The 23,616-nt window shown below is 51.7% G+C and overlaps 11 protein-coding genes across 11 annotated transcripts; 7 read left to right on the forward strand and 4 right to left on the reverse strand.

The window, feature by feature from the left end:
• Nucleotides 1-268: 268 nt before the first annotated feature.
• On the reverse strand, nt 269-2,026 carry BDW74DRAFT_146040 (uncharacterized protein). The gene is made up of 5 exons (XM_073723271.1): nt 1,448-2,026; nt 1,219-1,383; nt 981-1,157; nt 794-916; nt 269-739 (listed from the first exon to the last, which is right to left on the reverse strand). The coding sequence occupies exons 1-5, from the start codon at nt 1,633-1,635 to the stop codon at nt 394-396; spliced, it is 999 nt and encodes a 332-aa protein (XP_073587848.1). The 5' UTR covers nt 1,636-2,026; the 3' UTR covers nt 269-393.
• Nucleotides 2,027-2,505: 479 nt separating this feature from the next.
• Nucleotides 2,506-2,862, forward strand: BDW74DRAFT_174337 (uncharacterized protein; the record flags this gene model as incomplete). The annotated part of the gene is made up of 1 exon (XM_073728011.1): nt 2,506-2,862. One exon carries the CDS (start codon nt 2,506-2,508, stop codon nt 2,860-2,862), a length of 357 nt encoding a protein of 118 aa, XP_073587849.1.
• On the forward strand, nt 2,643-3,555 carry BDW74DRAFT_77821 (uncharacterized protein). The gene has a single exon (XM_073733695.1). It carries the CDS (start codon nt 2,940-2,942, stop codon nt 3,426-3,428), a length of 489 nt encoding a protein of 162 aa, XP_073587850.1. The 5' UTR covers nt 2,643-2,939; the 3' UTR covers nt 3,429-3,555.
• A 1,326-nt stretch (nt 3,556-4,881) lies between these two features.
• Nucleotides 4,882-6,138, forward strand: BDW74DRAFT_77830 (SDR family oxidoreductase). Its single transcript, XM_073733696.1, has 4 exons — nt 4,882-5,299; nt 5,360-5,467; nt 5,520-5,676; nt 5,747-6,138. The coding sequence occupies exons 1-4, from the start codon at nt 4,992-4,994 to the stop codon at nt 5,927-5,929; spliced, it is 756 nt and encodes a 251-aa protein (XP_073587851.1). The 5' UTR covers nt 4,882-4,991; the 3' UTR covers nt 5,930-6,138.
• Nucleotides 6,139-8,695: 2,557 nt separating this feature from the next.
• Nucleotides 8,696-10,580, forward strand: BDW74DRAFT_165739 (cytochrome P450; the record flags this gene model as incomplete). The annotated part of the gene is made up of 6 exons (XM_073726460.1): nt 8,696-8,921; nt 8,989-9,112; nt 9,191-9,556; nt 9,611-9,668; nt 9,735-10,360; nt 10,415-10,580. 6 exons carry the CDS (start codon nt 8,696-8,698, stop codon nt 10,578-10,580), a joined length of 1,566 nt encoding a protein of 521 aa, XP_073587852.1.
• Nucleotides 10,581-10,816: 236 nt separating this feature from the next.
• On the reverse strand, nt 10,817-12,568 carry BDW74DRAFT_174340 (uncharacterized protein; the record flags this gene model as incomplete). The annotated part of the gene is made up of 5 exons (XM_073728012.1): nt 10,817-11,732; nt 11,779-12,108; nt 12,166-12,239; nt 12,298-12,319; nt 12,369-12,568. The coding sequence occupies 5 exons, from the start codon at nt 12,566-12,568 to the stop codon at nt 10,817-10,819; spliced, it is 1,542 nt and encodes a 513-aa protein (XP_073587853.1).
• Nucleotides 12,569-14,518: 1,950 nt separating this feature from the next.
• BDW74DRAFT_146048 (YqcI/YcgG family protein) lies at nt 14,519-15,538 on the forward strand. The gene is made up of 2 exons (XM_073723272.1): nt 14,519-15,291; nt 15,346-15,538. The coding sequence occupies exon 1, from the start codon at nt 14,595-14,597 to the stop codon at nt 15,201-15,203; it is 609 nt and encodes a 202-aa protein (XP_073587854.1). The 5' UTR covers nt 14,519-14,594; the 3' UTR covers nt 15,204-15,291; nt 15,346-15,538.
• Nucleotides 15,539-15,711: 173 nt separating this feature from the next.
• On the forward strand, nt 15,712-16,849 carry BDW74DRAFT_146050 (putative L-cystine transporter). Its single transcript, XM_073723273.1, has 2 exons — nt 15,712-16,277; nt 16,341-16,849. The coding sequence occupies exons 1-2, from the start codon at nt 15,768-15,770 to the stop codon at nt 16,677-16,679; spliced, it is 849 nt and encodes a 282-aa protein (XP_073587855.1). The 5' UTR covers nt 15,712-15,767; the 3' UTR covers nt 16,680-16,849.
• A 72-nt stretch (nt 16,850-16,921) lies between these two features.
• BDW74DRAFT_174343 (putative PTR family peptide transporter) lies at nt 16,922-18,832 on the reverse strand (the record flags this gene model as incomplete). Its single annotated transcript, XM_073728013.1, has 7 exons — nt 16,922-17,552; nt 17,602-17,785; nt 17,845-17,984; nt 18,040-18,145; nt 18,196-18,344; nt 18,396-18,573; nt 18,625-18,832. The coding sequence occupies 7 exons, from the start codon at nt 18,830-18,832 to the stop codon at nt 16,922-16,924; spliced, it is 1,596 nt and encodes a 531-aa protein (XP_073587856.1).
• A 1,026-nt stretch (nt 18,833-19,858) lies between these two features.
• On the reverse strand, nt 19,859-22,107 carry BDW74DRAFT_174344 (Zn(II)2Cys6 transcription factor; the record flags this gene model as incomplete). Its single annotated transcript, XM_073728014.1, has 3 exons — nt 19,859-20,827; nt 20,904-21,811; nt 21,861-22,107. 3 exons carry the CDS (start codon nt 22,105-22,107, stop codon nt 19,859-19,861), a joined length of 2,124 nt encoding a protein of 707 aa, XP_073587857.1.
• A 360-nt stretch (nt 22,108-22,467) lies between these two features.
• BDW74DRAFT_174345 (uncharacterized protein) lies at nt 22,468-23,458 on the forward strand (the record flags this gene model as incomplete). The annotated part of the gene is made up of 3 exons (XM_073728015.1): nt 22,468-22,754; nt 22,805-23,321; nt 23,378-23,458. The coding sequence occupies 3 exons, from the start codon at nt 22,468-22,470 to the stop codon at nt 23,456-23,458; spliced, it is 885 nt and encodes a 294-aa protein (XP_073587858.1).
• Between the last annotated feature and the right edge of the window lie 158 nt (nt 23,459-23,616).

A 23,616-nucleotide genomic window follows, 5' to 3' on the forward strand; every position in this document is an offset into this window, starting at 1 on the left:
CGGGACGTCGAAACCATCTCGTTTATCTTATAAGATAAGCTTATAACATAAGCTGTTTCTTCGCGGCCAATGAAGAAAATGGTGATTCAGTGCTCAGGCCATGGGCAGATTCATCCCAACATGAAGCTGAGCATCACCGTATCAGTAGCTGAGCTGACTAATTTCACGACACAAGAACTCGGATTGCGGCCTTTCTCTATATGCTTGCAGAATGGTCTCGCAATCTAAGCTCTTCACCAGGTTCATTACCATGTCGGAGTAGAAGGCCTTGCTATAAAGTCAACGATTTTCATGATATATATAATAGACGTCTCATACTATATAAAAGTGCTCCTTCTGATATATATCTGTACATATAAAATCCACCACCCCTTCCCTCCTAACAAGCATGCTCTAGTACCTAGGGCTTGCCGTGTAGGGCGGCGGAGGCGTCTCCGGCCTTGCTGCCGGCTGTAGGGGCACCGCCGAGCCCGACTCGTAAGCCGGTAAGTCGACTATGTCCCTCTCAGCTACCTTCTTCTTCCTAGAGCGTTGGAGGCAAAGGAAGGCTGCGAGTATGCCGAGCGCCACGCCGACGGCGATGCCCACGCCCATGCCAACCTTCGCGGATTTGGAGAGGCCGGATGAGGAGGGTATGGGGCAGTTGATGTTTGTTAGTGAGGAGTGTTCGTCCTCGTCGCATTCGTAAATTGAGGAGAGGGTTATACTTGTGTCTGCGGAGAGGTTGGGAAGGTGCACGCTGTCGATATATTAGCTTGGTATTATTTGTAAGAGAGGTTTGGGCTGATGATACCCGGTTATATGCCCGCGCAGATCGATTGACTCAGCGGACTCGAGCGGCAGGCTTATATTCAGTGGCTCCGAGGCGTCGATGTGGATTGATGCGTTTGTGCTTTTCAATGCTGGCATTCTGAGGCTAGGTTGATATTGCAGTGAGCAACGCATTTGCATAGCGGCAAATGGGTGGATAGGTAACGTACCTCCCCACCTCGCCCCAAACGTAGAGCTGCTTATCGACAGAGTCCAGCTTCGTCAAGTTCAGAGTTAACGTCTCGTTTGCTTGTGTGAGATGAAAGCGTAATCCGGAGTCTGTCGATAGCTGGCTGTCGCTTGAGTTCTGAGGCGGCCCTGCAGAGACGAGGTTCGGTAAGGCAATGCTGTACTGGGTTAATTTTACTTCCGTTAAGATAGACATGCCGGAATAACATGGGAACGCACGAATTTATATATCCGGACATCTTGAGGTATCCGACGGAGACAAGGCTGGGAAATAAGAGCGGTATGCTGGTCTCTGTGCCCGTTTCCAAATCGTATCTTCCACAGACACCGCAGCTATCAATGTTCAGGTCATTATCGACTGTCCGCAGAGAGGCAAAGTTCAGCCTGTAATCAGAGTCATCAGTCGGCATCCCAGAACAGCCGGGAAAGAAAAGAAAGAACTCCGCACTCTCTCAGCTCCCCGCTAACCATGATCGCAGGTGTGCGTTCTAGGGCCCGAAGGTTCATTCGCAGATCCGTCATCAAGGCCTGGACGTAGATCCTCTCAGCCACCTCTTTGAGCCTGGGCATGCTGACATTATACATGCCCGTGGCATTGCGGATGTCCAGGGCGCCGAGGTACTCCAGATTCGGCATGTCAATCACCGACAAGATCGGGTATCCTCCAGACGAGCTTTTCCCGTGGTGGGCTACCTTGATCGATCCCGTGATGTTGCGCACATCTGGGAGATGGAGATCCTTGTAAAGGGCACTGAAGTCGAGGGTATCTGCCACGATGGTGGTGCAGCCGTCGAGCTCATAGTGTGCATCGTCGGTGCTGTAGAAGTCGGTGGCATCGGGATCCGTAAAGACACATTCCTTGGCGATCGCGCCTGCCCCAGTTAACGACACGGTAGGAGATCTCAGCAGACCGTGGATACGCACCTATAAACAAACTACTAAATGCTATCACCGTCCATGGCGAGGCCCTCTGCAAGCTTAACTTCATTCTCGCGTCAAATAGGGGGTTGCACGCAAGATCAAGCCCATTTGGCTTTTTTTTTTGACGCCGACAAAAATAGCGCGACTGGCTCGGGGTTGGCCCCTGACGGAGTTGGGACCCTCTCGCCCCAGCACGCTATTTCAGCCTTAACAGGTCCGGCGTCTTGGCTTGCGGCGCGCTTCAGCCACAACACCAACAGCTCGGGCGTTTGGATCATTAACTCGAGTATTCCGATTCCGTGAGAGAAGTCGTCCCCGACATACTACTGTCCATCTGATGGACATTAGCCTGGATTGCCTACTGGCAACAAACGAAAATCGACACCTCCATGATTCCTGCACCGTGGAAATGCGTACTAATTGAGGCGCCTAGGCAGTAGCAGGAAGGAGATGGATCCAATTGGCCAGCAGCGCAAAGCAGCCGCGGGGCGCCACCAACCCCTCATTTGAGCGTCTCCGGATGTCGCCTCAAGTATCTCACTTGGACATTCCATTACCAGGTTCATCACAGACACATCATTCGTTATGGAAGTCCATGTCGTGTCTAAAACCAACAATCAGGAGCACGCTGTTGCTAGGCCCAGCGACTCTGCCTATGAAAAATTAGGCCGAAGCCTTCCGGTCTCGCACGTCCGCGTCAAGCCCCTCGTCATCTCGCTGTCGTCAAACAACCTCAGTTACGCTCGTGGCGGCGAGGTCTTATACTGGTGGGATACGTACCCTGTACCTGTCGAAGTTTCGGAGCTGTATAATGATAGGGAGTCATGGGGAATTGTGCCGGCACGGGGCTTCGGAGTTGTTACGGAAGCGGCTCCTGATATCGCTGGTGACATCCCGCTCGGAACTGTGCTCTGGGGTTCTGGCCCACTGCTGATATACTAGTGCTGCTGAAATGACGACGCTCTGAAAATGGAATCAAAGGACACCGGACGGAAATCAGCGAAGGCAGAGCGCGACTGATGACTATCTATAATGCCTACTCTGAAGAAGGGAGAGTTGAATTCCCTGCAAATATGCTGACGAGTAGCACTAGCTACAGTATCAAGGACTGGTCTCGGGAGCTCTTCTCAGAAAAAAGGCTGAATCAAATGGCATGGGAATGCCTCTTCCTACCGACGTGGCAAACTGGTTACCTTATGAGCCGGCATACGTTCACTTCCAACCCTAAATCGCAGCCGCCCATCCATCCTTTAGGTCTGGAGACCTGGACGGCAGAAGACGCTGATATATCCGCTGCGATCGTCATCAGTTTGTCTGCATCCAGTAAGACGGGCCGCTCCTTTGCGTACCATTTATTGAGGCGGGAGGCATCTGAGGAACCGCTAGGGTTTCTACAGGTCTCGCAGACACCAAAACTAGTGGAGCCCATTGGTGCAACGCTGAAGACTGCTATTTCAACGAGAGCTAAGACATACACTCAGCTTGGGAAGACTGAAACCACGGAGTGAATTAGCGAGCTGGCACCACGGAGGATTTGTCATTGTTGACTTTGGTTCACGGCATGGCACCCTTTCTGCGCTTCTGGAAAGCATCAAGCATCATCCTTCCCTTGATGGGCTGAAGGTTACCATCCTCCAGGTCGGGTCGCAGCAGAAGGTTTAATTCTTACCTCCACTTATTTTTTTCGAATGAAAAGAAAAGATATCAATCAACCAAACGCAGGTCTTTATCCCGACTGAACTACAGCAGACCCGAGATCTGATGCAAAAGATGGGCAAGACACAATATAATACCTTGGCCGTGCGAGACACCGCGATTCGGCTAAGCGGTGCTCAAGACTTTTACGACCGGGTTCAGCCTGCCTGGGAGGAGTGGCTGCAGGGCAGCCGCGAGATCATGCTTAATATATCGCCCACCTTAGGTCGGGGTGTCTCCGGCAATGAAGAGATTGAAGGTGGTTAGAGCAGACTGTGCGGAGAGTCAGTGGATGCGAATGAAGGGCTGCTATATGTTATGTAGGTCAATTTACTTGCGCCAGGGCCTACAACCATAGGGCTATGTGAGCATGCGACGGCAGTGACCCGCCGCTCGAGACTCGAAATCTGGATAGAGCCGTCGAATCATTTCTTCATTCTCGTGTCTGCTCCCGGGGAAATGGATGATTTCCTGGCAAGTTCGATTGCCGTTTTGTGGCGATCAACTCGAGTTGGTGCAGTCGGCGAATCCCTACGGCCTTGTAAACCAGACGAGGAACTCTTCGACTATCGAGTGTCGCATTCTGGTTTGTAATGTGGCTTCAAGGTCAGATCTTGAATCGGCTGCCTTCAGACTTCCAGCAAAACACCGAGGGTTTCTCGTGCGCTAGGCCGGATTCTTTAGGGTGCTCAAGGTCACTGGTTGGTCTGGTACATCATAGACGGCTCGATATCAGATGGCCAGACAGCGAGGAGCATGCACCACGTTGGTCTATTCGTCGCAGACGTACGCGCACTGAGTCTTTCTTCTCAAGGCTCATCTTACGGACTGGTCTGACAAAAGTAGCTGTGACCGATAGCGTTTGGTGTGGGAGGAATATTCTGTGGAACATGAGATGCATCATGGCCAAGAATTGTCGAAGGTTTGAATGATGCCGTGGCATCGCCATATGTTTCCCTCCGCCAGTGCACTGGTTTTTGGCCCTTTCGCATTGGAGAACACTGGCGTGACCTACTTCCACAACACATTCTCTGTCGCACAGCAATCAAACCCTGACACGACAGGGACTTAGCGCTCCTCGCCAGAAGCCTCTAGAAACTCAGGTATAACGATATTTTGACCTCGTTATGGGATTTATCAGCTTTATATTATTAATGTTCTTGCGCTCTGCGTGGGGATTGGTCGGAGATAGGAATTTACGTCGGAGCTTTGCTCTTGGGGTCTTTTCTTGTTAGATGCTAACTACAGCGGGTGGGGCCGCCGAGCCCTAACTTGGTTATAAAATCGCCCTATCTGCTCGATATTTGCCTGCAATCCAGCAACATTCTCGAGAAATTACAACCTCTCTCTCTTTTAGCATCAGATCTACCTGTACCATGGCCTCCTACCTTATCACTGGCGCCGCTCGCGGCCTTGGACTCGCCTTCGTTCAGAAACTAGTCGCTCTTCCGGCCGAAGAAATCAGCGTCGTCTTTGCGACTGCCCGTGCACCTTCCTCGGAACTGGAAGAACTGGCCAAGGAGTCTTCCGGGCGCGTTGTGGTTATCAGGCTCGAGGTCACCGACGAAGCATCTATCAAGCAGGCCACCGTCGAAGTGGAAAAGAAACTGGCCGGCAAGGGACTGGACGTCTTGATCAACAATGCTGGAGTCTGCGAGTACGCTATGGACGGTGTGAAGTCAATGTGAGTTTGGCCTAGCTACGCAATCTCAAAACATCAAGTTTAGCTAACATAACTGTCCAGGGACAATCTGGAGCACAGCTTTTCCATCAATGTTCTGGGCGTGCACTGGGTTACTCGTGCTTTCATCCCGCTCTTGCAGAAGGGAACGCAGAAGAAGGTTATCAACATGTAAGCCGCCTCTCTCCCCCGAGTCAATAGTCTTTATTCTGACGCCTGCAAGCTCCACAACCCTGGCCTCCATCACCTTAGCCCGCGCCGCACACGTTCTCGCCGCGCCAGCCTACAAGATCAGCAAAGCTGCCATGAACGCCTTGACGGTTCAATACGCTCTCGACTACGAGAAGGAAGGATTCACGTTTATGGCGCTTAGTCCTGGCGTACGTACCTATCATGTCCATCCTTTCGTTCTATCCGTTGCCGCACAACTACTAACATACGTACCTACAGTGGCTGAAGACCGATCTCGGCGGCCGTGACATGGCCGATTTGACAGCGGAGGAAGGTGCAGCGCTCTCGCTGGATATTATCCGTGGACCGTCTCGCGGGCTGAACGGACAATTCCCTAGGATCTATCTTCCTGGTTGGGAGAACTCGAGGCATCAGTATGATGGGAGCAATGCGCCGTGGTAGGTAGCGCAAGGGATTGCCGGCAGGCATTGGAAAGATTAAGTGGAAACAAAAGTTCATATAAAAGAAAGCTGCAAGGCATTGGTACCGTTGAGATATCAAAATCACCTTGTTAAGGAATATCCATGTACCTATTGCTACAGGATATCGAGAACTTTGATCAAGTGACATTTTCTGCAATTTGATGCATGCAATGAACTATTACACTAGAATTGACCATGGTCGGAGTTGGCCCTTGACTCATTTGATACACGCAATGGGATATGATACTAGAGTAGACAATGTTCGGAGTTGGCCCTTACTCATTTTGATACGCACAATGATATATACTACCATCTAAAGGAGGTCGACCATGTCCGGACGGAGGCTCCTGACTCATGATCGGTGCTCACTTCCGGTGCCCGCCTTCCTTCTCAAACGCAACTCATCTTCCTCCCATCTACCGGGTCAGTACCTAAGAACTCTACATTCGCAAAGGCATGGACGCCAATAACTCTATGTTAGTGAACCATTATCAAATCGTGCATTCTCCGATAAACTGAAAGAATACTACCCGCTTGGCCCCAGCGACGACACAGTATCCTTCCTGCAAGCCGTCCACAAATACCTGTCCGACCATGGCCGCGACAATCCCGAAGCGGATGTCTTACGGTGCGACACTGACACGGCCATCAAACAGCTCGCCGACAGCATCGACTGCGGCTTGCTGCGGCCCATTCAAGCAGCGGCAAGCAGGACCCCGAGCAACTTCGTGACGAGCTGGAGCCCGCCCCTGCGCTTTGAAACCAGAGACCCAATCGAGGATTCAGAGTCTACTATTGACGACCCAATGAAGAAACAACAGGACGCCTTAAGGCGCGATTGTCCAGCGAGAGATGGGAACATGTGCGTTATCTCTGGCCTTTACAACAACGATTCTCGAGATTCCGCCCCTCCTGACGCCGAGACGGCTATCGTGGTAGCCGCGCACATTCTCCCTTCGCTTTTGAGTGATTCCAACTCCGCCGATGATCGTTACCAGAGATCCGCGGTGTGGACATATCTTTACCGATACTTCCCACGCCTGATGAATCCTCTGAAGTTCAATCATGAGACCGTGAACGACACGATCAAAGTTATGACGGCCGAGAGGATGCTGCACACTCTGTTCACCGAGTTTCTTCTGGTCCTCGAGGCTACAGATGTTGTGGATGAGTACAGGATAATCACCTTCAGAGGCTTTCCCTCTGACTACAAGCGCCATCTACCAGCGGCAATTAAGACCAAAATAATGTCGCATGACAGCGGCCGTTCCAAACTGCCAGAGCCAATTCCTCTAGTGGTCCACGCTGCAATTATAAAGATTTTGATTGCCACTGGCCGCAGGAAGTTGACTCAACAGCTCCTCAGTGATTACGAGAAGACTTTGTTTCTCACCCGTGACGGCACCACTGATCTGTCTGGTCTGTTGTCCGTCAGTAAGTTATCGCTGCTGACAACGGCCGGGAATGAGAATGTACCCCTGGAGACCCACATAGAAGATAAGATTCTCGCCGAAAAGAGCGAAGAGGATGGGTAATAAAGGATATTTGACGTGGGCAAAACTCAAAGTCACCCATTAGAGGGCGCTTGCAACTGATCGTCATAGCCAAAGCAGTAAGTTCTAAGGGTCTCCCGAAAAGATAGACCTCCAGCTCATTGGTGCAAGTTACATTGCGTGCGACGTGGCTGCTGCTTACGGGCAAGTGTCTCCAATGCGAGCTACAGCAGCGGTCTGTTTCGGCCGTGGTTCAAACAAGCAGGCTCGCCTGATTAATGCTTGCCAGATGCATCTCTGGCATTACCGAGAGGTCTGAATGACGTCGAGACCCGGAGGAGCTCGATGGTTTCGAATGGGAAGCCGTGAGAGAATAAGTCCCCCCGATTGGACTGGATATGAGATGGCCATGGTCAGTTATCGTCCGCCATTGTACTCAAAGCTCTGGGTATAGGGTCTGCCCTTCCGTATTGGATCCTGGGTACATATTTTGTACTTGCTCGGGACTTGTGACCACTACGCTGCACTCGACGATCCTGTCATCGACGATCTCTTTATACAGCGTGGAGCTCAAAAACATGACAGCAGCGCCGGTTGTCGCGGTCGACCGTGTCCCCGGGACGGACTCCAAGGTTCTGGCGTCTGCGCATATACGAAGTTGTGCAACCTCGGACAAGAGTCTCCTCTCCGAGTCGTTGCTCGTCCATCCATGAAGTAACACAAACTCTGGATGTTTGTTCTTTATGCTTTGATGTAGTCAAAACCCCGCTCCTGCGGCTGAGCATTTTTATGTTAGCTGGTTCATACCTCCCAAGGTCGTCTTTTGATGTTTTCTAACTCTCTGTTGTAGGCCACCGCCATGACCGTTATCTTATGGCCCTGGAGCCGTTGAGACTAATGCACAGATGAGCTTAGTGTCAACTAGCTACTGCATCTTTACCCGCGTTGGAGAATGGCGTAGTTGGAGATAACCAATGAAACGTCCCGCAAAGAAGCTCTAAACACAAGTCAACAATCTACTGCGGGCCGAACCTTTGTAGGCCATTATTCGTAGCTTGAATATTGGCTAAGAGAAATGAAGATCACACAGCAGTCACTACGCGAGGCGTTTATGATCCAGGTTCCCCGCTCCGCAGCGATTAACAGGGGTGATACCCAGGCCCTTCTTTCTTTTTCCCCCCTCTTGACTCGCTTCAATCTTCCTTCATCTTCCTTCAACACTTCCCAATCCCCGGGATCCTGGATTTACCACGATGTCCCTTCTAGGAGGAACCATGCTAGCGCGTCTCGCCCTCGCTGGGGCAGGAGCATTAATTCTTTCTCACATTGCTAAGTGCATCTACAATCTCTTCTTTCACCCACTTCGCCATATCCCTGGCCCATGGCTCGCCGCCGCAACCTACATCCCGGAGTTCTACTACGATATAGTCCTGGGAGGCAGGTACACGAGGCAGATCCAGCAGATGCACAAGAAATACGGTAATACCAGCCCACCGCACTACTCAAATATATTATGCCTGTACTGATACCATTCGTCTCTACACAGGTCCCATCGTCCGCATCAGCCCGCACGAACTCCACTGCAACGATCACCGCTTCATCAACGAGATCTACGCGAGCGGGAACAAGAAGCGCGATAAGCCTGCTCATCAGGTCACTGGAAGTGCAGGGTAAGCCAATTGCATCAGGCCCCTCAATACAAGCCCACTATATTCCATGAGTACTGACTTTTTACAACTACAACACAGTATACAAGCCCTAGCAACCTTCTCCACGATCTCCCACACCACGCACCGCCTCCGCCGCAACGCCTTAAACAAGCTCTTTTCCCACGCGCAGGTCCTAAAACTAGAGCCGATCGTCCGGACCATCGGCGAGCAGCTCTGCGAGAAGACCCTCCGCACAAAGAAACAGCAGCCCTTCCTAGTCGGGCACGCGTACAGCCAGTGCACGACGGACGTGATTTCGGGATACTGTCTCGGCGAGAAGCTGGGGTTGCTGGAGGGCGAGGACTGGGAATTTGGGTTTTCGGATGAGCTTACGAAGGAGTTCAGGCTGGGATATGTCTTGCGGTTTGTGCCGTGGTGGGGGGATGTTTTGCGGGCTTTTGAGAGGTACGTATGGGAGCATACAGAAGCGGACACGGGCTGAATGAGATGATAACGCAGGATCCGCGGCCTTGTGATGCGGCAGCCGGAGAAGGCTAGGGCGTCAGATGCATTCATAGTGAGTATTCCCTGGGCTCCGAATCGTTTGACCTCAGAGTCTTATGCTAACAAAACATGCAACCAGGCAAACATGCCAGAATACATCAAGAAAGCTCAAACCGAGGTCGAAACCAAGAAAGACACAGAAACAACAAAAACCACAGTCTTCACCTCAGTCCTCCAATCCGACCTACCCGCCCACGAAAAGACCCTCGACCGCATGACCAGCGAAGGGATCTCGCTCTTTGCAGCGGGAACCGAGACAGTCAGCTGGGCTCTGACAGTCGCTACGTTCCATTTACTTTCAAGACCTGAAATTCTGACGAAGCTGACTGCCGACGTGGCGCCCTTTATCAACGATCCAGAGAGAACCAGCTGGTCCGCTCTCGAGAGCGTGCCCTATCTCGGCGCCGTTATCCACGAGTCCCTGCGGCTGTCATACGGCGTCGCCAGCCGGACGGCGCGAGTTCCAACGGACGAAGACCTGGTCTACCGCGGTGAATGGGAGAATAAGGATATGGAACTTGTAATCCCCAGGGGCTCAGCGATCGGCATGTCCTCTGCAGTTACGCATCACGACGAGAGCGTCTTCCCCGATTCGCACTCGTTCATCCCTGAGCGGTGGCTTGATGAGAAGGGCCAGAAGAGAAAAGATCTTGATCGGGCGCTGTTGTCTTTCTCGAAGGGGAGTAGGGGGTGTGTTGGAATCAAGTACGTCCCCTAACCTCTTTCAGCGCTGACTACCGCTGTAGCTAACATTTGAAGTCTCGCCTATTGTGAGCTTCACCTCCTGCTATCATTGCTCGTTGTTCGTGTCTTTCCACACTTGAAGTTGTACGAGACTACAGAGAGTGATGTGGCATATGATTACGACTTTTTCACCATGTTCCCCGTTGCCACAAGTAAGGGAGTCAGAGTGGTGGTTGTCTAGTAAAACCTACAACCAATGCTAGAGAGGGCTAACCGAGGACACTAGAGACCTGGGCCAGTTAAGTGAAGTTCTATTTTTCATGGTATTTCCTTTTCATGTACCGGCGCCTCGATGGTATACAGATTTGTGATGGGATACTATTACCCACGATTTAATGTCGCTACTGAGCACTTCTATAGTCAATTCAAAAGTCCTTCATGAGGACGTAGTGACCTCAATGCCGTTCTCCACCTAACTCAATACCCCTCTTTATCAATCCCATTATCCTCATAAACCTTCAGGCTGTACCTTGCAAACTCACTCCTCGCCCGAATCCGGGCCCCATAGCGCGCAAACAACGGCGGGACAAGACAAAAGACCGTCGCCACCGCCGCCAGCACCGACGCCGCAACATTTGCACCCAGCCCATCAAACATCTGGCCCGCAAAAAGCGGAAACACAGCAGACAGACATGATCGCACGAGCGCCAGCGCCGCAAATCCGCTTGCCGCGTAGCTGAGGTAGCTGTCTGCCAGATATCCTGCCAAAACGGCATCGAATTCATTAAGCGCGTACCCAATTAGCACGAGGGCGACACATGGCACAACCCAGTGGACGCCTTCCACACGCGGCGGAATCGTCCATGCAAACCACCACAGCCCGATGGCGAGGACGGGTGCGCCGATCGAGAAGCCGAGGAGCTTGTGCTCGGGTTGCGGGGTGACCCCGGCCTTCTGGTACTTGGTGAGGGCGCGGTGATCCGCGATGCGGGTGAAGAGGCCGGCACAGAGGCCGATGCCAATGGCTAGGAATGGCAGAGAAGAGGACTGCGCGTTGAAGCCCATGGACTGAAAGATTGGGGGCAGAGCTTCGGTGAAGAGGTAGATTAGGGCGAAGGCGACGGCGCTCATAACGGAGACGAGGAAGACGATGGGCTCGGTGAAGAAGAGGCGGAGAGGGCGGAAGAGGGCCATGCGAGCAAAGGTCTGGAGGTCTGGGGTATGATCTGGGTTGAGGGGACAGAGGGACCGGCCTTGGATGGAGGGGGGTGCGGTCTTTTGCAAGCGGGCGACTTCGCGTGTCAGAAGGAGTGAGGGGCGCGACTCGCGAATGAAGAGCATGAGAAGGGTGACGACTGCTGTTACGATGGCGGCAATGTAGAAGACCCATCGCCTGGGCTTGTCAGTGATGCTTGTGAAATGCAGGGTGCTGAACTTACCAACCAAGCCGAGCAATGATGTACACACTCATGATGGGACCTAGGACAAGACCCATGTTGGCCACCATGGCCCAGAGAAAGATCATCCAGACACGGCCCTTGGAATTGAACATGTCCTCAATGCTGCCGGCCACGACGATTGTGGGAATAGCCGACAAGAACCCAGAGAAGAACCGACCAACTACCACTCCTGCTATGGATGGAACCACACCTACAATAACGCAGAAGACGCTGTAGAGGCCGGTGCTGATGATGTACAGGTTCTTACGCCCGAAGGCCTCCGAATAGGCTGGGAAGATGATGCCGCCGATGCCCTGGCCGAAGAGATACCTGGTTTGGGTGAAATGTTGGCAAGGGTAGCTCTTCTGTCTGGGCGACAGAACTTACAAAGAGACAAAGATGAAGATGGCCAGAACCCGACTGATGCCATATTCCTGATGAGAATGGTCCGCGGCAGGACTCTGCACAGCAAGTCAGCATCGCCCGCTCCTGTCAGTTACGGAGAGATCATGCACTCACTCCTGCCGTGCTGATTGCAGTACTGCGGAAGACGTCAGTCGCGAACTCATAATCAGGAAAGATGGACGTACGTGAAAAGATCCAGAAAGATGATCAAACTACTGTCGTATACCTTCCGCACCGCAGACCAATTGCGCGGATGGTTCTGGTTCGACGTAGCCCAGCGCACGTATTCTCCATCCGGTGTCAACTCTAGTCCATGCTCATGAAGAACAGTCTGAAGGTCGGCATTCTGACCTGATGGGTCGTTGGTACACTCAGGCAGAATCATCGCGACAGGAGATGGAAGAACTTCGGATTGCAGATGAGTCTGAACCCCGACGAAAGGATATGTTTTCTAGAAGCGAGTCCATAGTGCGCAACGATGACGGACATGCTCCGGCGCCCGCGGAGAACAATTAGCGGTGTTACTCAATTGAGTTACAAAGAGCTCGTCAACGTCAATCTACGAAGGAAAATCCAGAGCACGCCATGTGCTGTCAATCACTTGCTGCCTTGGCAATAGGGGCCCGCCAAGCAGCGCTAGCAGGGATGAGGATCTAGACCAAGAATGCAATCTATCTACCGTGATCTTCATTGGCTGGACAGCTTCAAGCTCGCTCGCCAAGGATCTTCGGCCCTCTGCCGTCGCGGCATTGCGGGTAGAAGCGCGCAGGCCCGGCTCAGCCCCGGCCCTGGCCCCTTGGTGTTTAGGAGTCCCGCGGTGGGCATCGGAGGACCCCGTCGGGCTGATTTCTGCACCCTCGGGATTTCGAGTCAAATATTCCTGGCGAAAGCTCAGACGTGCGTTGCAGCCTTGAGATTTTGTTCAGATCCAGATGATGAAATCGAAGATCAAGATTTGCATGCCAGCAGATCATGAAATCATAGATCAGCGGCAGATCTTGCGAGATATAGGAAGGTCTAGCGAGGACCGTCATCGCCACCAGATCCTGCTCATCCGTCTCATCTTAACAACATCGGCCAGATGGAAAAAAATATTCGTCGGAGACGAGATCCATTTTCTGGCCCCTGCATGTGCAGCATGGCTAAGCAGGGTAGCACAGCTTAGGCTGCTTAGCATGTTTCACAGCCTAACTGACCAACCAAAACAACAGTAGCCGCCATTTCAAGAGCCCCATAGCGGACCGTGGCGAGCAGCGTTATCTGATCCAGCCTAGTACTTCTGCACAGAGCCATGCGAGGCACTCTGTTGGAACGCCAGCTATTGAAGGATAGTGGACACTTGTGGAGTGGGCTGCAGAACGTGACAAACTAGATGCTCTAGGTGGTATTCATGTCTGTCCTCTTCTCTGCAATTGGATCGATCTTCTTCGGCATGCTTCATATGCACATGCAGAACCCACTTCGCGAGCACACGTTGCTGAAGAGTCCACGGTCATCACATTAGTTACATGTTGCTTTTACGTCTGCTCTTTGTACTCTTTTCTCTATCCTTCATAGCCAGAGCAGGCAGGTCACTCACAATTTGTGATGCAGTCATCACTACCTTGTAGCAGATTCGTAAGACTGAGTGTTTGTTCGATTTCCTATTCCGGCTAAACGATCATATTGCTAAGAGGCTCTTGGAACGCACTGAAGAACAAAAGGCACTCGTTTACGCATTTCTTCATGCTTCCCGAAGCCATCGCTAGCGGACCCTTTCTGCGAAAAGCCTGCTTGACTAGTAAACGTGGACATGGGGGCCAGAGACACAAAGTACCTATCCTCCATTGCACTCGGCGGCATTGCGTGATGTTCAGCATGGTCTGGACCAAACCATGGTCCACAAGCGTCACAGTGAGAAAACTCATTACTCGAATGTTGATGTCAAAGGCCGCACGTTGTCCTGGTGGGCATATATAAGGTGAGGGGTTGTTAGCATAGCAAATGCCATTCAGCGCACAAGCCAGACCTTGCAGATCCCCAAGGCTATTCAAAGATTCTTTCTTCACCATGGCCGTGTTCGCCATCGTGGCTATCCCTCTTTGTTTGTATCTTCTCTTTCGCGTGTTCGTCTCTGCAGAGGACCACAGCAAGAACAACAGTTTGCTTCACAGTGTGCTGTCTAGCATAGGCCTCCTTCGGGATGATAGTCACTATGCTCCTTTACGGCCTTTGTTATTGAAGCGGTAGGTGTTTTGCGTTGCAACCGGTCTATAGTCGATCAGTCTGACACACAAAACTATAGAAAGGAGGTAGAGCAGCTTGACCCGTCAAGCTGGGAATACCAATCCTACAGCGCCTTCCGCGACGCCGTCACCTCCGAGAACCCCGTAGCGTTCCCATGCGTCTATGCAACCAAGGGCTTCAAGGCCATGGAGCACCGCTACCTCTTCCTCGAGTCCGACGACATGCAAGATCACACCTGCACCTCAGCAGCAACCCTCTCCGCTGCCCTGAAGACATACCTCGATACCGCCCCCTCAGACCTAGGCCCAAACACAAGCCTCGTGGTCCTCTTCCCCATCCCCACCTCCCCGCAATCCACCTCCCTCTCCGTCATGGACTACCACCAAAAGTATTGGAACTGCCTGCGCGCCCTTCGCAGATCAGACCCCAAGGCCTGGCCCTCGCACATCCCCACGGACACAGACAGCCCGCTATGGCGCTTCTGCTTTAACGGGCAGCCGCTCTTCAGCGCGGCGCTGACACCTGCGCATGAGAAGCGGCGATCGCGGTACGCGCCGTGCTTCGGCATCGTTTTTCAGCCAAACTTTGTCTTTGATATCCTGTTCGCCACGCCGCTGAAGAAGCAGTCGGCTATTGATAAGGTGCGCGGGCTATTGGCGCGCTTTGATGATGTGCCCATGAGCCCTGAGCTGAAGAACTATGGGGATCCGACGGGCCGCGAGAGTAAGCAGTATTTTATCCTTGATAGAAATGAGGATGCTGTTGGGTGTCCGTGGGAAACGTTGGATGCTTAAAAATGTGTTCGGCTCTTGTGGGAGGGAGATGGGACGCGTGAGGCTGGAAGGTCGGCTTAGCCAGAATGCACTATCGACTCTTCGTTCTCTATGGAATCTAGTTCAGTATGTTTAGATGCATATGAAAGGAGGCTTGGTGTACTTTTCCATGTCCTTAGCGACCCCGTATTGCTCAGACTTGGCGAGTTTGTCCATATTCTAAGCCCCGGCTATCAGTAAAGCAGAGCTTCTGGGATCGCGTCCGGAGTATGTGTCTTGAGCCTTGTATAAATTGGTAGATATTGGCGGTAACCGAGGTGACAGATATGGGTAGATAAAAGGATGTGTTGATGTCCAGGGTAAAGACGGAGATGGAAGTGGTCGGGTGACGCCCAACTCCGAGAGGCGAACTCCGAGATAGGGCACATGGCCAGCGCCAAAGTACTCCGAACGCCGACCCATCCTTAAGGCAGAGTATTAATCTCCAAGGATCTAAGCCCGCAAGGCGCCCTCCATCACCCATCCTTATCTTGACCTCCCCTCGCAACCATACTCACGCCAACCCGTCTCACTTGTCCCGCCATCATGATTTCAACCCGAGACGCCCTCGAACTCCTCTCCTCAGGTCTCGGATGGACCTACTTCCTCATCTGGTCTGTATCCTGGTATCCACTAATCATACACAACTACCAGCGAAGTTCGACGGTTGGGTGTTCGTTTGACTCGGCCGTGCTCAGGGTGATCGGGATGAGCGCGTACACGGTCTTTAACGGCGGGCTGCTGTTTATCCCCGTCGTTCGAGCACAGTACGCGCAGCGGCATCCTGCGAGCCCGGAGCCGCCGGTGCATATGAGCGACTTTCTTTACGCGCTGCATGGAACGCTTATCTGTCTCCTTTTGTACAGTCAGTTCATGTTCCCGGGGATGTGGGGGTTCGAGACGCAGCTGGAGGACCCAGATCACGATAAGAAAGGGAAGGCGCAGAAGCCAGAATTAAGCACAGTCACTTCTTTCCTGCTCTGTGGGTGTCTCGGGTTGGTTCTTCTCGATGTGATGGCTGTGCTATGTTCCTCCTCGCAAGAGTTGATTGACGTGGTACGCCCCCTACATCACCCCTGGGTGTCTCCTTCCCAAAATGTCCTTGCTAACAGCCGGCAGCTCTATCTCCTCAGCACAATCAAAGTCTCCCTCACAGCAGTAAAATATACGCCGCAAGCATGGATGAACTACCGGCGTCGGTCGACTGCGGGAATCAGCATCATTGCCATTTTAATGGACTTTACCGGCGGTATTCTCTCCCTTATCCAACTGCTCATCGACGCTTCTTTACAGGGTGACTGGTCGGGCATCAGTGGAAATGCACCGAAGCTGATGCTCGGGAATATCACTATTCTGTATGATGTGATTTTTACGACTCAGTATTTTTGCCTATATCCGCGGAAGGCCCGGAGAGAAATTACGGGGCAGTTAGACGAGCGTGATAGGCTTTTGGTTTAAGATAGAGCGTGTAGTCTGGGCATGATTAACGATGACGCAGAATATATAGAGCTCTAGAACAATCAAGTAAAAGTCAAAGCAACTGATATGTATGCAAATGACTTGTTTATACTTGTGATTGGAACACAGACAGAAAATATCGATCCCATCTGCAGAAAGCGGAAGTCTTAGTATCATGCATCTATTTACATTCAGAGATGTTCTGCCATTCTATATTCCACCATCATCATGGTGGCAAACCCCTAATATTTCCTAAACACAATCCAAAATACCACCGTAGTCCCAAACATCATGGCCGCCACCACAGACCACAGCACCACAAGTAAAGGGTCTCGCACGAGTGGCGACAGTGCCATGCCCAGCAAGTATCCAATTCCTGCGGTACTGATGTGGCAGGCCTGCAATATTGACTTCATGCTTCTTGGTGCGTGCGAGTACGTGTATTCCGAGCCCGTCGGCCAACAAAAGACCTCAGCAAGTGCAATGATCACATATGTCGGTAGCTGCAGGAGGACATGTACGCGGCTTGGTATAGTACCGCCCTCAGACGCTTCGCAAGAAAGCGATAGCGGGTGTGAGTAACATGGACCACTGCGGTAGATCGACACCTGCACGATCGCGGCATACGCCATAGCTAGCGACATGATGAGAAAGCCCAGCGTAATACGGTTAACTGGACTAAAGATAATCTTGCGGCATTGAAACAACGGGTACAAGCCTTTCTGGACGAGGAAGCCGATGATTACATATGCGACTGGGTGGGAGGACTTGACAAGGTCGTTTGGAATCGCGTGCGTTTCCATCTGCCCAGCTTGTAAGATGGACACTTGGGCGCGTTGGCCCATGCATACCCAGAAAATGGGCCAGCCGATGCTAGTTCTGTTAGATATGGCTCGACCTGATTGATGATGAGGAAATTTACCAGATTTTCAACGCAGACAAAGCTTCACGAAGCTCAGTGATGAACTCCTTGTCCCAGGGCACGACTCGCTTGTGCTTGAGCTGGTAATTCGGCTGTGCGGCGTCTAACCGGAAGCCTTCTCTGGCAGCGTACCACAGACAGCAGGCCGCTCGCGGGAGGACTGATCCTTGAGTAGATGGATGCACTGGGGGCGCAAGGTTAGCGAAATCGAGCACAGCGAAACAATGGGCTCTGGTGGCATACCAGATTTCGACTTGGCCGATTGAACAATGATGACCGTCAGAATCACTGCGCATAGATCTAGCAGATACGCGGACCAGTAGCCAATGTATATCTCCATCGATGTAGTCGCGATGCTTCCGAGTGAGCCGACATTGACCATCCTAGTTGCTGGGTTAGTAGGACCTTGAGCAATGGTAATACGAAATGGCTCTGTACCAGTAGTAGACACTGTAAATGTATTGAATAGTCAGCTCGCGGTCTTCAACCACCCGCTGGCCATCCCTAACCCGTAGCCGCATCACCTGCTCTGTGCGTTGATCCGCTAGCACAAATCAGCAACCGCCTCGTGACACAGTCAAGCTTGTACCGTACCTATTGACGGTTGCACCGAAGCCTGAACTCCTCCCAAGCCCACGGCGATCAGAACGGCACCCAGGATAAACCCGATCAAAGCAACGTTACTCTTCATTACCGCGGGGAACGAGGTGCCGAACGGGATCGCAGATCCACGGGCATAGATCCTAAGTACGAGTATTGGAAGACGCCATTATCGTCGTTGTCCAGGTACTTACAGAGTGAAGGCCTGCAGCGCCCTATACCTCCCCAGTCGCCCATCGACCAGGATCGAGATCGGCAAGGGCAAGAGATTGACTGCGACCGTAAACGCCAGATTGACTGTTGTGGCGCGGAATTTTCCAAGCCCCAGAGCACCGAGAATGAGGTCATCTAGGCTATTCTGAAGATAATTCTCTGAAGCAAGGTTAGAACACAAGATATTAGTCTTTCGAGGAACGGACCTACGAAACAGAGTCTGGGTCCTGTAGTAGGTAAATCGTTCAGCCATGCCAATCGTAGCGGCGAGCCAAATTCGCATAGGCAGTCTCGCAGCAACATGTTGCAGCTCAGGAATCTCGTCTTCAGTTGCTGGGACATTGTCTGACGATCTTGATAAAGATGGTGATAACTCCAAATCTCTTCCGGTGGACTCTTCCTTGCTTGTAGAGGACATACTGACAAACTATTGCGAAGTCGCTGACAGATCAATGGAGCAAAATAGGTTTTCAAGTTGAATGAATCTAAGAGACTGTTGATTCACTTTCTCCTGTCTCGAGATACCTCCATTTATACCCAGGGCTGGGGCCGGAGCTCAACGGTGTTCGGAGTTCGGACCCGACAGCAGAGCACCCTAGGCAGCGAGCGCTGCATCAAAAACGACGATCTCGCTCGCACTGCTAGCTTAACCAGAGAAAAGGTAACATGTTTCTGATGGATTCAATCAGCACCGAAATGGACCGAAACGGTAGGTTCTACCGGTTTTTCCCTTCGACGCCGCAAATGGCTAACCCTAACTCCGTCAGTCGAACTCCAATTCTGTGAACCACAATCCATGCAAATCAAATACACCAAAACCCAAGGCCACCAACGTAACTCCACAAAGATCCGAGAAATATCCTGTCGAGACTAGGCATAGTTCTATCATGGTAACCGAACTCAGCCAGCAGTGGACGCTAGACAGATCACGCAAGCCGAAGACTCGGTGGTTTGGGTCATCTTTTCAACGACGCTGCCTCCGGAGGCCTAGATAAAGCATTCTTCATGCTTGTTTTCAGGGCAAAAGGATATACCAAGCGTAGCAATCTCGAAGACTGCGTGCAGTGCATTATATACGGACAGATGCGGGGTTTGTCAGTCCGGGCCAGCTCGTTGTGCCGGCCAACTTTCTAGTCGAGATTCGCGGCTATGTCGAGCAGTGGGTGGTTATCGGGAAAGACGTTTTTGGAACTTGCGATGTTGTGAAAAAAAGTCGATTAGTCTGTCTCGCTTTATATTGAGATCGCCGAGTCTCCTCTTGTTCGATGCCAGCCACAGTATCCGGCCAATCCTTTGGTGTAGCGGTGAGTGCTCAAAGCCCGAACATTTCGGTTGTCGTATGGAGCAAGTATAGCCATGGCAGGTAGTTGGATGGCATCTCAGTGGGGTGTCAGCGAGCAGAGAGATAGGGAACGGCTGTCTGCGCGGCAGAATGTAGATGTGGTCAGGTCAGCATAAGACAGTCGCCACGCTTTTGTATCACGCCTCTCCAGCCAGAAAACATCTGCCGATTCGCTGAACTCGGCGGCTCCAGCCTCCAAACTTCATGTATAACTTCTAAGCCTGTCCTCACAGCCTCGATGCCATAAATGCTGACTGTTGCGTACCATTGCCGAAAGCGATCCTGCTGCTGCGGCTCAAAGGCCTCCGTTGCTCCCATGAATGCAGGCCAAAATAATGGTGCGGCATGAATCTTCATTTGTGCCTTGAGCGTCTCGACTTCTTCGATGCTGTCTAGAATCGCCTGGACATACTGACGCAGATATCGGTGGCTCAACATTCTGACGCTTTGCGAGAAAAATATGATAAGTGCATTGAGGAAGGCTCGGGTTTGGTGATATATTATGATTGCGCTGATGCTATTAGCATCTTGGATATCATTGCTGTAGAGTAATGGGTCTTCTAGCGGCCAATCCATTATCTTTTGTTCCAAATTGTCACATATAGGTGCTAAAGGTTCGGGGATAACCCTTAGTTGATCATTTGTAGCAGTCAAAAATTGACTGTTCAGTTCGTCTATCAACTCGATAGATTCTTTCAGTAGGATCAGGAGAGTTTGTGGTATTCCGTAAATGGATTCGTATGCGAACATATCTGACTGGGGGATATCAGAACTCAGTGTGCTCGGGGCCGTTGATGAAAATAACTTCTCGTCCTCAAAGTATACATGTCGCTTAGGAACAATCGGGCGTGGACCGAATGTTCGCGGGTCTAGTGATGAAGAGAATCGCGAAACGCCGCTGTTCAGGATCCTCACGGCAGTACTTTCGTATATGACGCGCAGGTAAAGACATATACGATGGAGGGATTGTGCTTTGCGAGAAAAGGTAGACTTTCGGGTGCCCATATGGCTAATGAGCCTTTCCGCGCCGTCTAGATGAACGCTACATGTACTTGTGTCTCCGGACATGACCTTGTCAGTGGGCGTGGGTCAGTAAGGAGCAGGCAAAGCAAAAACATGAAGAGTCAGGACGTCTACATGAACGTACATTTATTGTAATCATGGACAGCATTGTAGCCAGGAATTCCTTATATTTCGGCCTCTGGACAGCGTAGAAGTCCGTTTCTACTGCGTACTTGAGAAGACCGATAGCTTCGTAGCCATATCGTGAGCCAACATTGCCCCAGCTCTCTGCATCTGCAATGCATCCGCGGGCGCGGTAGTCGTTAGATAGATTGATAGCACTGATCGAGAGTAAAGATTTTCTAAGGGCATTGCGGATACGCGTCGTAGTACCCCCAAAACTCAGTTCACTGGCGCACTGCAAGACTCGGGGCAGATGAATCGTCTTCCACGGGCTTTTTGCATTGTCAATTACACAGAAGAGGGTAATCACTCGGGTCATGTAATGGCTCATGAGAAACCGTTCTCGGTTGGGGACAGCCTGTGGTTCAAGGGTGTTCGTAGGTGGCAAGGCCAGCTGAAGCTCGTCGATGATATTGTGGTCAGCAACCGAGGAGATACGGTCTTCGGAGGCGATTGGTAACCATTGACATTGTTCGTTTGCGGTAATCAAGGGCAATTTATCTTCGGCGCCTTGTGAAGACACGAGGGTGGTTGGATCTCCCAGAAGGAGGTCCAACTGTAAGCTTTGTTCGTCCAGATTGTATAGGTGCCATGCTTCTGCTTTGGGATTGTCGGGTGAGTAATCCAAGTCCAGCAAAAGCGAGTCAATATCTAGTCCGGGTTGAACTATGTCCTCCCGCTGGTAGGCCTTGGTCGTTGCACTAACCAGATCGCCTACATTAGAACAAGGTCCCCGTGCAATATTGAAGACACCAAAATTTTTAATGTTGGTACTGGTCTCTCTGGTGTCTGAATGTGTTGGATCGATTGAATCTAGATAGCGCAGGATCCTGTCAACTTGGTCATGGTCTAGAATCGTCTCCGGAGGCTCTGAAACCATCAATAAGACGCATCTTCGGGAAAGCATCCAATTACATACCTACCGGCAGAAGGCGTCTAAGGGAGCGGGTCGTGGGAGGCTCGGGCGAGTCTACTGCATGCAGTACTGAGGCCCCCCTGACCGGGGGAAGCCACTGTAGTCGAGCAGAGTATCCTTCGCAGTCAAGACCCTTCTCGTGACACTGGCGGCAGGAGGGTTTCGCCTCGTCACACTTGATCTTGCGGGTACGACAGGTCCAGCATCCTGTAAACGTCTTGGTGCGCTTCCGCCTGGTTTGGGCAAACATAGGACGCAAGCTGAGACAGAAGGACGGAATAGCAGAATCAAAGTGGGTTGATGCTGAGGAAAGGAAAGTCAAAGCGTGGGAAAGAAGAAATATGAAGTGTGCGGGGAAGATAAGAGTGGGCCGTTTGGAGTCGAAGGAAGGCCACCGCGTCGGCGTCACCTTCTTGATGCATCACCCAGGCTTCGCTATCAGGAAACCATCGGCTTCAAGATGCGCAAGGACCTTGAGTACAGGTCTACAAGCCTGCTCAGATTCTGCGTTTACATGGCTATTTTACTACCAAGATAGTCATCGCCCAGAATTGACCCTATCTATTCCTTCTGATAACACCCAACCAATTCAGAGCTCGCTTTTCTCGACATGGCAACCACCCTCACCACGCATACCGCTGAGGAGCGAGACCAGTCCGTTTTAGTCGTCGCAGACGCCATCGGTCAAGCTACCGGCGCCCAAGCAGCCCTCGCAACCGGCGGGTACGAATTCCCTGGTATCCCTAAGATCGACGATCCCCACAAAAAGCGACAATGGCAGCTAGAACACATGGCGGGCGCTTTCAGAGTCTTCGCTCGCAAAGGCTTCACTGAAGGCACTAGTGGCCATATCAGTGTTCGCGACCCCGTTGACCCCTCCACGTTCTGGATCAATCCGTGCGTTGCGCCGGTTCCTAACACAATGGGTAAAGCTAACAGGATCTCAGGATGGGAAAGCACTTTGGCATGCTCAAGGCTAGCGATATGGTGCAAATTGACGAGCACGGTCAGGTTATCGGAGGTAATAAGACTGCCGTCAATGCAGCTGGTTTCATGATCCACAGCGCAGTTCATCGAGCTCGGCCAGACATACACGCTGCTTGCCATACCCACTCCCCGGCGGGCAAAGCCTGGTCGACATTTGGACGGCCTCTCGATATTATCAGCCAGGATACATGCAATTTCTATAAGACGCAGGCGGTTTATAAGGCGTTCGGCGGCGTTGTTTTAGGCGCTGAAGAGGGAGTGCGGATTGCAGAAGCCCTGGGCGAGACAGGCCAGGTGATGGTGCTTCAGAACCACGGTCTCTTAACAACCGGTGGTACTGTCGACGAGGCTGCCTACCTCTTCACCTTGATGGAACGATCCTGTGAAGTCCAAATTATGGTTGAGAGTACCGGTCTTCCCAAGAATTTCATTGGGGAGGCAGAGGCTGAAATTACTGCCAGGGTCAATGCTGATCCAGTATGCTCCTTTCCCGGAATATTAGGTCCAAGCATTGATGCTAACCTCGGGCTCAGGAGACACTTTATACAGAATTTCAGCCTGATTTCGAGTACGAAATATGGAAGTCAAACGGAGAGCTGAGCAAGGGAGAATAGAAGTGTAAAGATATATATTGAACCTCCATCACATAGTCTAATATGAATGCGCCTGAATACTGCATCCTTCCGCACTGTGCTCAGCCTAACCCGCCGTGTTGTAAGTGCTCGAGCACCGGCTATTAGTTCGTCACTGACTTCTAATGGCCTGTTGTAGA

This window comes from Aspergillus multicolor (assembly GCF_047715735.1).
Source record: "Aspergillus multicolor strain CBS 133.54 unplaced genomic scaffold BDW74scaffold_3, whole genome shotgun sequence".
Classification (NCBI taxonomy): Eukaryota; Fungi; Ascomycota; class Eurotiomycetes; order Eurotiales; family Aspergillaceae; genus Aspergillus; species Aspergillus multicolor.

Bases quoted from the DNA above. Each gene is read 5' to 3' on its own strand.
- BDW74DRAFT_146040 (XM_073723271.1), bottom strand. From the start codon at position 1,635: ATGCCGAATCTGGAGTACCTCGGCGCCCTGGACATCCGCAATGCCACG. The intron at 1,384-1,447 runs GTGCGGAGTTCT...CTCTGATTACAG, and splicing joins GTTAGCGGGGAGCTGAGAGA to GCTGAACTTTGCCTCTCTGC. The intron at 917-980 runs GTACGTTACCTA...ATATCAACCTAG, and splicing joins GTTTGGGGCGAGGTGGGGAG to CCTCAGAATGCCAGCATTGA.
- BDW74DRAFT_146048 (XM_073723272.1), top strand. From the start codon at position 14,595: ATGGAGCACCGCTACCTCTTCCTCGAGTCCGACGACATGCAAGATCAC.
- BDW74DRAFT_146050 (XM_073723273.1), top strand. From the start codon at position 15,768: ATGATTTCAACCCGAGACGCCCTCGAACTCCTCTCCTCAGGTCTCGGA. The intron at 16,278-16,340 runs GTACGCCCCCTA...AACAGCCGGCAG, and splicing joins CGCAAGAGTTGATTGACGTG to CTCTATCTCCTCAGCACAAT.
- BDW74DRAFT_77830 (XM_073733696.1), top strand. From the start codon at position 4,992: ATGGCCTCCTACCTTATCACTGGCGCCGCTCGCGGCCTTGGACTCGCC. The intron at 5,300-5,359 runs GTGAGTTTGGCC...ATAACTGTCCAG, and splicing joins ATGGACGGTGTGAAGTCAAT to GGACAATCTGGAGCACAGCT. The intron at 5,468-5,519 runs GTAAGCCGCCTC...GACGCCTGCAAG, and splicing joins CAGAAGAAGGTTATCAACAT to CTCCACAACCCTGGCCTCCA.
- BDW74DRAFT_77821 (XM_073733695.1), top strand. From the start codon at position 2,940: ATGACTATCTATAATGCCTACTCTGAAGAAGGGAGAGTTGAATTCCCT.